Source organism: Hemiscyllium ocellatum, chromosome 2, assembly GCF_020745735.1.
Source record: "Hemiscyllium ocellatum isolate sHemOce1 chromosome 2, sHemOce1.pat.X.cur, whole genome shotgun sequence".
Taxonomy (NCBI): domain Eukaryota; kingdom Metazoa; phylum Chordata; class Chondrichthyes; order Orectolobiformes; family Hemiscylliidae; genus Hemiscyllium; species Hemiscyllium ocellatum.
In genome coordinates, this window is record NC_083402.1 from 67,056,135 (window position 1) to 67,068,707 (window position 12,573).

General features: G+C 39.5%; 1 protein-coding gene across 2 annotated transcripts in view; it reads left to right on the plus strand.

Moving 5' to 3' along the window:
• The first annotated feature begins 8,972 nt into the window (after positions 1–8,972).
• The window catches only part of dcp2 (decapping mRNA 2), a 37,408-nt gene continuing 33,807 nt past the window's right edge, over positions 8,973–12,573 (plus strand). The window contains exon 1 of one of the 2 annotated variants that reach the window (XM_060837455.1): positions 8,973–9,111. In XM_060837455.1, coding sequence (XP_060693438.1) covers positions 9,059–9,111 — 53 coding nt within the window. In that variant the 5' untranslated portion in view covers positions 8,973–9,058. The remainder of the gene's footprint in view (positions 9,112–12,573) is intronic. The other variant, XM_060837462.1, reaches the window with a different exon arrangement.

The following is a 12,573-nucleotide window of genomic DNA, read 5'->3' on the forward strand; positions in this document are numbered from 1 at the left end:
ATACTAAAGAAGAACACAAAATTTGGTGGACAGAACAATGCCAGGAGGCATTTGAGAATTTAAAAGCAGTATTAATCATCGCATCAGTTTTAGCTACACCAATTTTTTTAAACACTTGAAAGTTGCAATCGATCCTAGTGAAATAGGAGTTGGAGGTGTACATAGGAGATGATGGAATTGAACTGCCAGGCAGTTATTTTTCAAAGAAATTCAACACTCACCAGAGAAAATACTCTACCATAGAGTCTGATACTGGTCTTACAACATTTTAATGTCTATGTGATGAGCAATGTGTCAGAGATGATTGTGTACATAGACCACAATCCTCTTACATTCTTGGAATGATTTAAAGTAAAAAATATGAGATTATTTCGTTGGAGTCTGATGTTACGGACTTTTAATTTACTAATTCTACACATTGCAGGTCCTAAAGATGTGATCGCAGATGCGTTACTGTGGATTTACAGGATAAATTATAGATAAGCTAGGACAGAGTCCAATAATATATATATGTGTGCAGAAATTAATATGGAAGTATAACTTAGATTAATGACCTATGTATTTCATTGTGATGGGATTAAGAATTAGAAAAAAATGAAACCATGTTTTCATTATGGTGTTTCATTTTTTTCTTAAGGAGGCGATGTTATGAAGTTGTGTGTACTGTACCTTTAAGAGAGAGTGAATGTTGTTCTGCACTGAGAGCTTACAAGAACAGTCTCAGAGTGTACTCACAAATTGAAAATATGTAATATTTGACTGTGAAATAGATACCTGAGTTGATTGCTGTTCTGAAAACAATTCAAATTTAATCAATCAGTTTAAATTATGCTCCATGGATACTAAAATCCAATCGAGTTCAAATTTATTGTTTTGTCAACATTGAACCAATGAGATGATCCGATGACGGGGATATAAAAAAGGCAGGCATTTTGAAAATTAGACAGAGCAACTGCCATTGAGAGCCAAGAAATTAGGAACACTCTCTATCAAATGTACCTTTTCATATGAAATATATTTGCAGTAAAAAGAAAGAAGACAGCCCAGGGAGATCTTCAGCCAGAAGAAGACAGACACTGAAGATGATAGCTGTTGTATGGTTTTGAAATTAAGTTGATGTAATTTTAATAAGTGTTTTATTGGAACAGTATATTGTTATAGAGTTGGAGGCAGATAATAAGCAATTAAGAGAAAGGGGGCTTAGAGTTGTGAATAATTGTTGCTTAATGTTCACTTTTAGAGTTAAAGAATAAATTGATATTATTTTCTTTAAATAGAGGAATTTGGGAGCTCTCTGTCACTCATATTTTAACAGATTATGAGGCAAGGTGAACTTTTCTGGGTGTTGCGTTTAAGTAACAGAAGGGTTTACTGCTGTGTCGTAACAGTATGCTAATCCCTAAGCCTCACATAGAAGTCAATGCTAACAGATATCTTTCATCTGTGTAATGCTTGCTGTCCTTTCAAGATCTTCACCACTCAGAAGTGAAGCCACATCCCTTACAGAACAAAACATTCAATCTGAGTTTGATTTTACTAGTTTCAGCATACTTGTTATTTATAATACAAAGGAAGGAAAATGCAGTCACTCATCACACAGTGAACCTCTGAATCAGACGAAACTTCTGCCTAACTTCAGTGGTCTGTACTCTGTGCATATCCTCATATTTTCTCACATTATACTCAATCTACCAAGCTTAAGTTAACTTACTTAACGTGTCTAAATCCCTTTGTAGATACTTTCTATCATCCTCACTATTTGCCTTCCCATCAATTTTTGTGTCCTCTGCAAACTATATTCACTTCGATCATCCAAATCATCTATATTGTAAATAACTGTGGCCCCCACACTGACCTCAATGGTACTCATTAGTTACAGGTTACCATCCTGAAAATGCCTCCTTTATCCCAACTCTGTTTTCTAATCTTTTGTCAATTATCTATCCATTATAATATATTGTCCTGAACACCATGAACCATTATTAAGTAGCATTATGTGTGGTACCTTATTGAATGCCTTTTGGAAATCCAAACATATTACATCTACTAGTTCCCCTTTATCTATTCTGATTCTTTCCTGGGGTTAGATTTTATGGCCTTTTGCTGGTATGTTGGAAGACAGGTGAGGGACTCTAAAATGCAGCTCATGATGGAACTGCCCACCCACCCTGATATGTATCCAATCTTGCAGGAGACAGTGGACATGCAAATGGCCTATTACCCTTGGGCTTATTAAAGCCTTGCCAATTAATAGCCTCTTAAATGCCTCTTTTTGCCTCCACTACTGTTTTATTCACAGCATTTGGGGGCCTAGGCCAAATTAGTATCCTGATGGTTTTTACTGCATATGCAAGTGTCAGGTGAGGAAGGAAGGATTATCTCCTTCAGAGATTCCCCTGTATGCATCAGTGGTGAAATACCTTGTCAAAGGCCAGTATCCTGTCACCAAATCACCCTTTATTTGCGCATGGAAAGTCGTTGACGCTGATCCACCCTCACAGTCAGCTCTCAGAGTGAACAGGATATCTGAGACTCCTGTTCTTACCTGTCTGCCAGGACTCCCTGATTGAACCAGGTTAACAGCCCCCATTAGGGAACTTATTCTATGAGGTCCACCTGGCTGAGCGGCATCTCAGTGCATCTGCATTTGCTACTTGGTCTTCTAGACATTCCTATTTGTAATTATATGCACTTAGTATTAGAACCCACTGCTGAATTCGTCCTGAAACTCTGGGCAACACTGCCTAGTAGACCTAGCAGGGGGTTTGTGGTCATTATTATTACAAATTTACATCCATAAAAGTGTTGGTGGAACTTCCTGAATTAAAATGTGACCACCAAACCTTCCTCCTCTATCTAGGTGTTGGCACATTCTGCTTTAGTCAAAGTCCTGGAAACAGGGGTATTCCTCTCCATTGGGCCACGTATAAGTTAATACTATCCCAATGCCTTTCCGAGAGGCATCGCATGTCAATACCAGATGTTGCTTGGGATCATATTTGCCAACATTAGAAGATGATAGCTGTTTTTGCACTTCCCTGAAAGCTGTGGCTTCGCCACGTGACTATTTCCAAGGCTCACCTTTTTTTTAGGAATTGATGCAATGATACCAGGATGGAGGGCATGTTATATAAGAACTTTCCATAATAATTCACCAAGCCAAGGGAAGACCTGAGATCCGATACAGACGTGGGAGCCAGTGCACTTTTGATAGCTCCCAGTTTATCTTCCAACAGATGTAATCTGGTTTTGTCGACTCTATAGAACAACCAAGTCACTTGGGGTGCCTGGAATATTCATTTTCTTTGCCTTCTTACACCTTCACCCACCTGGATGAAAGGTTTAAGGACTATGTTCCTTATTGGTTTTCCCTGTTATTAGCGTGTCAGCTAGATAAAATGGTGACCTGGGATAGACCTTGCAAAATGTTCTCCATAGTCTGCTGAAAAATCGCACAGGCTGATGATATTCCAAGGGGCAGTCTCATACATTGGTACAAAACCTTATGGGTATTAACTGTAGCATACTTCTGGGAATCCTTATCTAATTGCAATTGCAAATAAGCGTGGCTCATGTCCAGCGTGAAGGACAGCTTTACATACAAATCCTCTATGTGAAGGATTGGGTGTTTAACCAGTTGTGAAAAATGATTTACTGTTTGTTTAAAATCTCCACAAAGGTGAACCAATCTGTTGGGCTTCAAAATCGATATGATCGATGCTGCCCATTCCACGAACTGTACGGGTTTGATGATTCTTTCACTTTATAACTTTTTGATTTCTGCCTCTCCTTTTGCCTGTGAGGCAAATGGCACTGGGCAGGCCTTGTAGGATCATGGAATTGCTTCCTGGTCAACATGAAAGGTTGCACTGGTTCCTTTGACAGTCTCTATGCCTTCCTGAAGGAACACCTCTGGGTATTTAATTTGAATTTCACTTTAAGGCAGTCTTTTTCTTATCAAAAAAGTTGAGCCAATCCAGATAAAGCTCTCTCAACCTAATTTTGTCCAATAAAACTTGGGCCCAAGCCATTTCCTGCAATCACTGGTCATTGAAGCAGCTGTTTCTCATAAGAGAGTGGAACTGAAGTACTACACTTAATCTGTAAAGGTTCCCCGGTATAGGTTTTCAGTCTAGCTAAGGTCTTGCGCTATCTTAAGGGTTGGAATCTGGAGAAAATTTTGTTAAAGACTGGTTCCATGATCACTGAAATGGCTGTACTGGTATTGACCTCCATTAAGTCATAGAGTTGTACAGCATAGTAATAGTCCCTTCGATCCAACTCTTCCATGCCAACCAGATATCTGAATTCATCTTGTCACATTTGCCAGCATTTGGCCCATATCTCTCTAAACCCTTCCTATTCATATACCCATCCTGATGCCTTTAAAAGTTGCAATTGTACCAGCCTCCACTATTTGCTTTGGCAGCTCATTCCATACAGACACCACCCTCTGCTCTTACTCAGGTCTAGCAGGATTTCTTTGTTGTGTTGAGTCTTCATATCAGCAGCAACTACATTGGTTTTTCAGCCCAGATCCTGAAGAAAATTGGCTTTGTCTTGGGATTTTGCTGTGGGCTGTGGGCTGACCTAGAGTCTCTCAGTGCAAAATATGTTCTGAGTCTGCCTTCACTCGAGTGGTGTTCCCAAAGCGCAGTTGGACTAGTGAGGGTCTATAATTCATATGCTCCACTTGCTGTATTTTTCATTGATAAAGCCAGATGTAATGCCTGTTTGAAGTCCAGTTGGGCTTCAGCTAGTAGGCTCTTTTGCAATGGTTACATTATTAATCCTATATACCAAATGGTCTCTCAGCGTCTCATGAGGGTTAACCCAAAGTCAGGTGCCTCTGCCAATTGTCTTAACTAGTCAAAAATCCCAATATAGATTCCCCTGATTCCTGAGTAATAACTGTAGCATCTCAGATTTAGAGGAGGCTTGGGGTCGTCATATTCCTTAACTAAATCTCTCAACTCTTGAAAGGTATCTGGTGCCTTAGGGAAAGTTAGGCTCCTAATAACCTAAAAGGCTGTAGGTCCATAAGCTGTCAAGAGAATTACTCATTGTTTTTCAACTGCCCCGATGTCATTTCCCTGGACTGGCCCCAGTCTTCGATGGCAGGGTTCAATGAGTCAAGCTTCCCAAATAACGGCATGATGCTCAAAATGCTTACCCCAACACAAAGATGACTGCTGCAAGCAAATTTCTTCAGGAACGTGTCTTATACTTGTCGCCAATTAAATAACTCCAGAGGCCAGTATCCTGTCACCAGGTCACCGTTTATTTACACGTGGAAAGTCCTTGACATCGGTCCAGCTTCCTTAGAGCCAGTTCACAGAGTGTCAGAATGTCTGACACTCCTCTTTCTATCTGGCAGCCAGGGTTCCCTGATTGGACAAATTAACAGTGCCAAGTGTTCAATCACTACAACCTGAATCTTGTTTTTGTTGATTTTGCTTTTGGATAGAGTTATGTATTAATCTGCCATCTACAAACATTCTGGATAAATACTTTGCTTCTTCATTCCAACCATTACCATTATAAAAATGACTTGGATATATGGTAGCTAAATTTGATAATGACATGAAAGTAAATTGTCAAAAGGACATAAAAGTTTGAAGAGGGATATATGAACGAGTGGGCAAACATTTGGCTGATGGAGTATAATTTGGGTAAATGTGCATTTGTCTACTTTGGCAGCATTACATTGCTTGACTAGAGAGACTGCAGAACTCTGGTTTCAAAGGGATCTGGGTGCCCTGGTACATGAATTGTAAGAAATTGGCTTAGAGGTATTGCAGGTTTCTCAGCAGGCAAGTGGAATGCATGTATTTATTGCAAGGAGAATGGAATATAAAAATACTGTATTCAAGTATATATATTATAAATGTACAGAATAGTGGTAATGCTACTGGAAATCCAGAGGCTCATGCTAATGCACTGGGAACATAGGTTCAAATCTCATCATGGGAACTGATGGGATTTAAATTAAATCAATAAAATTTGAAATTATAAAAATAAGCTAGACCCAGTAATGGACCCCATAAAACCATCATTGATTGTTGAATAATATAGTATGGTTCATTGAAATCCTTTAGGGAAGGAAGTTTGCTCTTTTCTTGGTCTGGCCTCCAGCCAATCATATATTGTCTATTTACTGCCCTCTGAAATGGATGAGCAAGTTACTCAATTTTAATCAATTTGGGATAAGCAACAATCAAGTTTCTTGGCCACACTCACATTTCGTGCAAGAATAAATAAAATATGTTGCTAAATTTGTCTTTATCATCCTATCCCTGATTTAGGATGACATCTACTCAAGGCTGCATTTCAGTCCTGGGTCTTCATATAATTGAACAGGTAGACTGTTGACATGCAGATCTTTTGAGCACAAAGGCATGACACTTTAGAAACCCCTCCCCATTTTTGGATAAATAAAGCTCTCATTTTTATGGCCCCTTTATTCTCTTATTTTTGAAATTTATTTACATATCTTTCCACTATTACCTTTTCACTGTATAATAAATAATAATGTTCCCTGAACAGAATATCAATTGTTTGCTTTGTCCTTAATTCAAACGAAACTGATTAAAATGTTGCACCTTTCCTCAATCTGTCCTGTTTTCTAGACCTGTGGGAATTTTTGGATTTGTATTTCCATATCCCTATCCTATCCTCAATATTTATAAACCATCCTTTACGGATGTTAATCCTCCTGAATTGTACTGAGGACAGAAATGTGTCATACTATGATGTTCACATTACTGCCCTGCTGCAGTGTTCCAAAGAAGCTCAAAGCTAAACCCAAAGAGCAGCACCTTATATTTCATCTAAGCAGTTTAGAATCTTCTGGAGTCAACACTAAGTTTAATAATATCAGACCACGAACATCATTGGTTGCATCCCACAGGGTACTGAGTTCCAGAGTGCAGGATTTGCTTATTTTTATTTCCCTCTTTGCTGCTACTCAGCTCTATCATTAAGGAATTTGGAGTTGAAACATGATGCACCTCGATGAACAGTTGCCACCGGTTTGAAAATTGGTAGCAAGCTCCTCCCAATCATTAACATCAATGCTGTCACGCTTCAAGCAAAGCTTCAGAATGTCTTTGTAGGATTATCTTTGTGCCCCCGGGACACTAACCATTAAGAGTTGAGAAAACAGGACTTGGCAGAAGAGAGACGTTTCAGCCATCTGAATGCAGCATCCTATCTATTGTTGTTGGTTTTGTAGGAGTTTGTACAGCTGACTTCAAGAAGGACATTTATCAAGAATCATTGAATTTGGAGAATGCAGATGCTTTATTGATCAAATTTCTGCGGCATTTTTAGTGTTGCTCACTGTAGTACAAGAACTTGGTGCTCTGAATACAAGGTCTTTTGTTGACTTGCAAATTTCTTTGTTGTCAAACATTTGCTGTGATAGTTTGTAGTAGGCTGAGTTGACACAGACCATCCAGTGTTGGATCACTTCATCATTGGTGCCTTTGTGAGAGAGGTGGCTGTCAAGATATGAGAAGTGCTCAATATTTTCCAAAGTCTTTCCTTCAACATATGTGAGAGCTGGAAAATTTGGATTACCAGGCTCATATTGATATAGAAGTTTTGTTTTGGCAACATTCAAGGACAGGTTTAGTTATTTGAATGCAGAATTAAAGGAATCAAGAATGGCTTGCAGATCTGATTTAGAGTAGGCAATGGCACTGCACTAATTTGCATACTGTAGGTCATGATTATTTGTGATGCTCAGTTTAGCTTTGGTAAGGAAGTGACTAAAGTTAAAGAATTTTCCATCAAGGTGATATTTAATGTTCAGACCTTAGGACAGTTGAACTTTGATGTGAATAACTACCATCAGGTAGATCAGAAATAATATGTTGGTTATCCTACAGCCTTGTTTGACACCAGTCCAGATTTTGACTATACAAAGCCTTTGTTCGATCACATCTGAAGCACTATAGAGTTTATTTTCCTCATTTAAGAAAGGATATAATTGCATTAGAAACAGTTCAGAGAAGGTTCATGCAACTGATTCTTAATGTTGTACTTAATCCAGTTAGAAGAATGCAATGATCCAATTCAAACATATAAGATCTTGAATGGACTTAACAGTGGATGCTGATAGGATGTTTCTCCTGTGGAAGAGTCCACAAGTAGTGGTCACAATTTAAAAATTAAGGGTGTTGCATTTAAGACTGAGTTGAGGATATTTTTCCTCCTAGAAGGTCATTAGTTTGAAAAAAAATTCTTCCCAGGAAGCAATGGATCTGGGATATTGAATATATTTAAGCCTGAGTTAAGATATATTTCTGATCAGCAGGGAGTCAAAAGGTGGGGGAAAGCAACCAGTGAAGCTGATTGAGGTCACATTCAGATCAGCTAACGTCATATCAGGCAAATCAAATTTGAGGGGTCAAGTGGGCTAAATCAAATCGTGTGCTCATCACCTTTGCCATTCTGTCATTTAATTTCCCATGACCACGGCCCTTTCTTTCCGATCTTTATCCCCTACCCCATCAAAATCGACTACATTTCAATCATCCTCCAGTATTGAAGGAGTCAATTGAACTTATCAGCCAGCTGAAAAAAAAACACTTTTTTTTTCTTAACATTTCAAATTTCCATCACTGGCAATATTTCGCTTTTGGCTTTTAAGGAGCCCCTTAAAGGGGAAAGAGGTGGGAAAAGGGCAGCGAATATCGACTTCAGTTGGGGCACGCATGGCATTGGACTGCAAATGGTGTAGCTGTGGGAAGCCAGAGTTGGAAGAACACCTGATCTCTGTGGGGATTATTTACAGGGGGAAATAATTTACCGTCAATTGTGTGAGACCGACTCATTTCAGCTCGGAGGCACCTCCACAAGACAGCATATTCTGTTCGATGTGGCTCAGTGAGTGAGGATGTTGCCAGTCGCTGTCTGGCGGCTTTAGTGACTGTCAATCAGCGGCGACGTCACAAACGCCGGCTCGAATGGAGCGGGCGGCGGTGTTCGGATTCCCGGAAGAGGTGACGGCCTCGAGCTACAGCAGCCGCGGTGGCGGCGGTATGTGTGCGCTATGGAGGGCAAGAGAGTGGAGATTCCAACTGGGGTACTGGACGACCTGTGCAGGTAAACATACAGCTAGTGGCCTGGAAAACACACACACACACAAGCAAGCTCTAATTCCCCCACCACCCCATTCCGGCGCAGAGTGGCTGTAAAGGAGGAAGTGAGGGCCGAGGAGGAGGAAATGCGTTCGGAGCAAAGAGCCCGACTGACCAAGGCCAAAGTTAGAGTCGGATCCGACTTAAAGGAATAAAGTGTTTAAAAATCAATGGATGTTGTTTTACATAAATGAGGAAGTGAGAGGAAAACGTCCCGCTTTTCAATCTGGTTACGACAATGAATTGTGAAATGTACGAGAGGACATTTTGTGGTGTGTTTTGTTTCGTAAAATACAAGCCAACAGCACATTTAGTTTTGAAGAAACAGAATGAAGAAACGTTTCGTTTCACACTTCGAAAGCTTAGGGCTTACAAGAAATATATTAAAACGATACGTGCCACAGTTGTGTTTCTGTGGGGTGTTTAAAAGTGAATAGTTACTTCCGAGGTGGAACTGGTGACAATTCATCCTTTACTCACTCTTAGGCATTTTTTTCCCCCTTGATATCCCTTATTTATAATGCAGAATTTAACACGCACTCTTTATTTAAAAAAAGAGATCTTATGTACTAGCACTTTATGCTTTTTAAAAATAAATTGCTGTTTTTGATTCTTAAAGATATAATTATATCATCTATTTAGTCTACCAGGTCAAGATGTGTTTGTAATATGATCACTTTTTAAAAAAAACAAATTTTCAACTTCCACTCATTGGGTCAACTTGCAAGAATTCCCAGAATAAAGGGAAGATAACGTTTATAGTATATGAGAAGAGGGTGATTGTTCGTTAATAAGCAGGCTTTGGTTGTGACATTGTCTTTGGAGAACGCACTAGTTTATGATGAATGGTATTTAATGTCTGTTTGCTTACATTTCAAAAAGGCCAAGTTTATTCTGATCAATGCATTGCCCTGAGAAATAAACCAGAGAATGGCTGTCACCTCGTTTGTGCTGGAACTTGTACAGTGTGTGTGTATGTGTGTGTGCATATTATTATACATGCAAGTATGCAAAACTGTGAAACTGACAATTCTACATTGATCGTCAGCATAATTCTTAGAACACTCAGGTTTATATAGCAAATATAGTTTGATTGTAAAATCACTTCCAAAGTTCAGGATTCTGTTGCAAGCAAAAGCAGGTAATTGGGTATAGTAAGTACCTTTTGTTATTGTGAACAGCATAAAGGATGAACTATTTTAAACAATCTGCTAGTCATTGGGCATATTATCAACATACTTGGTATATTGAGATAGCAATACAGAAGTTCATGTACAACATTACTCATTTGTCTGATTGGATGATCAAAGAACTTTATTTGGTCTGATGGCAGTTAGTGGCAAAAGCAACTCATGTTGGTACTGCACTGTAGCAACTCAAACCTTTTAGATACCCAGAAAAAATCTGATCAGGGCCAAAAGTGCTGAACTTCGGCCTCATCATGATTTTGCATGATATAGGTGAGAAAAGATGTGATCAGTGTAGCTCTGGTGAACAAAAAGGACCAATTTATGAGGTTGTTGATAAGATCAATCTTGTAAAGCTCGGAATTCCCAGCCATCTATATTGATTCATGAAGATAGGCTTGTGATCAACAGTAGAGAGTGTGGTACTGGAAAAACACAACAGGTCAGGCAGCATCCGAGGAGCAGGAAAATGGGCACCTCGGGCAAAATCCCTTCATCAGGAATGGTAATACACAGTCGAGAAGCTTCTAGCTGGTTTCTTGACGAGGACATTGTGGAAAAGGAGCTCCATTGCAAAGGTGAATTTGTGCACAGGATGGAACCTAATAACACACCTAGGGAAAATCCTAGGTTTAGCTGCTGTTCAAATGTAGCAAAACATTTTTTTTAACAATTAGATTAGATTCCCTACAGTATAGAAAGAGGCCATTTGGCCCAACAAGTCTACACTGACCCTCTGAAGAGTAACCCACCCAGACTCATTCCCCTACCCTATATTTACCTCTGACTAATGCGCCTGACACTATGGGCAATTTAGCAGGGCCAATTCACCTAACCTGCACATCTTTGGATCGTGGGAGGAAACCCACACAGACACTAGGAGAATGTGCAAACTCCACAGAGACAGTTGCCCGAAGTGGGAATCAAACCTGAGTCCCTGGCACTGAGGCAGCAGTGCTAATCACTGAGCCACCGTGCCACCCACAAAAACAAATCTGCGAACAAGGGCCTGAACCTGTGTAAGAGACACCATTGGATTTCAAGTCCTTAACCACTGGGCCATCACAGCTGCTAAATATCTATGCATTGGAAGTATTCAAAGGATAGGAAGTTTGGCTTTGTTCCATTGAAGAAATGTTTCTCATGGGTCTGAACAAAGATGTTTTGCCCCATCTGGGGCTAGTGCTTAGCTGATAGCAGCTATTTGGGTATGTAGGATGTCGTTAAAACTGAAGTCAACTGTAGCTAGTTGTTGAGTTTATAAGTTCCATTTATACACATGAAGGTGGTGTGTCCAGTTCATCATAATATAGAACTGCAGTAAAAATGTCTGTGGCCTCCTTGGGTGCTACTTAGGTGAATGTCAAATGAGCACAAACATTGCAAAGCTATCTGTATGATAGTCTGAAAATGTGAAGGCGTACCCCATTGTGTATGTGTAAAACTTGGCTAAAACTGGTTGTAGCAACTCCCTCAACTATTTTGTCAGTTCACATTGTGCAGAACTGGCTGTTGATAAAATAGGGCCTTTTCTTTTGTCTGATGGACATTCCATGTGTGCCTAGATGCAGTCAGACAAGTGCAATCATTATATACTACTGAGTAGCTTTTTGCTGCTATACAAGCCCAACAAGCCTTGTTTTAAAGCTTTCTATTGATTTAAGCAATGGTCATTAGAGGGCAGTAATCACAACTTCAGGACATCTCTGCAGAAGTGCCTCAAGAGAGTTTGAGGCCCAACCAGCTTTAGCTGCTTCATCGATGATCATTCTTCCATCCTCGCGATGCTCAAAGGTATCTCTATAAGAAGAGTCTGAAGGCTTGAATCTGGAGTTTTGATAGTAACTTGCAGTCTTAGGAAAGGTTTGTCCATGGGTACTACAACTGATGCAATAAATTCAAGACCTCCCACAAAAGCAACTGCATGTTAGAGGCAGAGACAAAATATAAGAACAAGAACCAACTCATTCAAAACACAAATAATCTATGGTGTGCTTTGCAATATGTAGCAGAAGCTATTCAGTGCAAAATGATCTTAACGGTTCGCTATATACCATCTGGAAGTCTATCAAACACCTTGGATATTGAAACATATATTTACCTTTTGAAGGATAAATGTGAAGATGTCCAATTATAGTACACTTTTGGAGGAAATTAATGCCTTTTTGCTCAACTACCAATAGCCAAACATTGGCTTTGGATTACAGTCAGACTGAAGTGTTAACTTTTTTTTGTTGGTA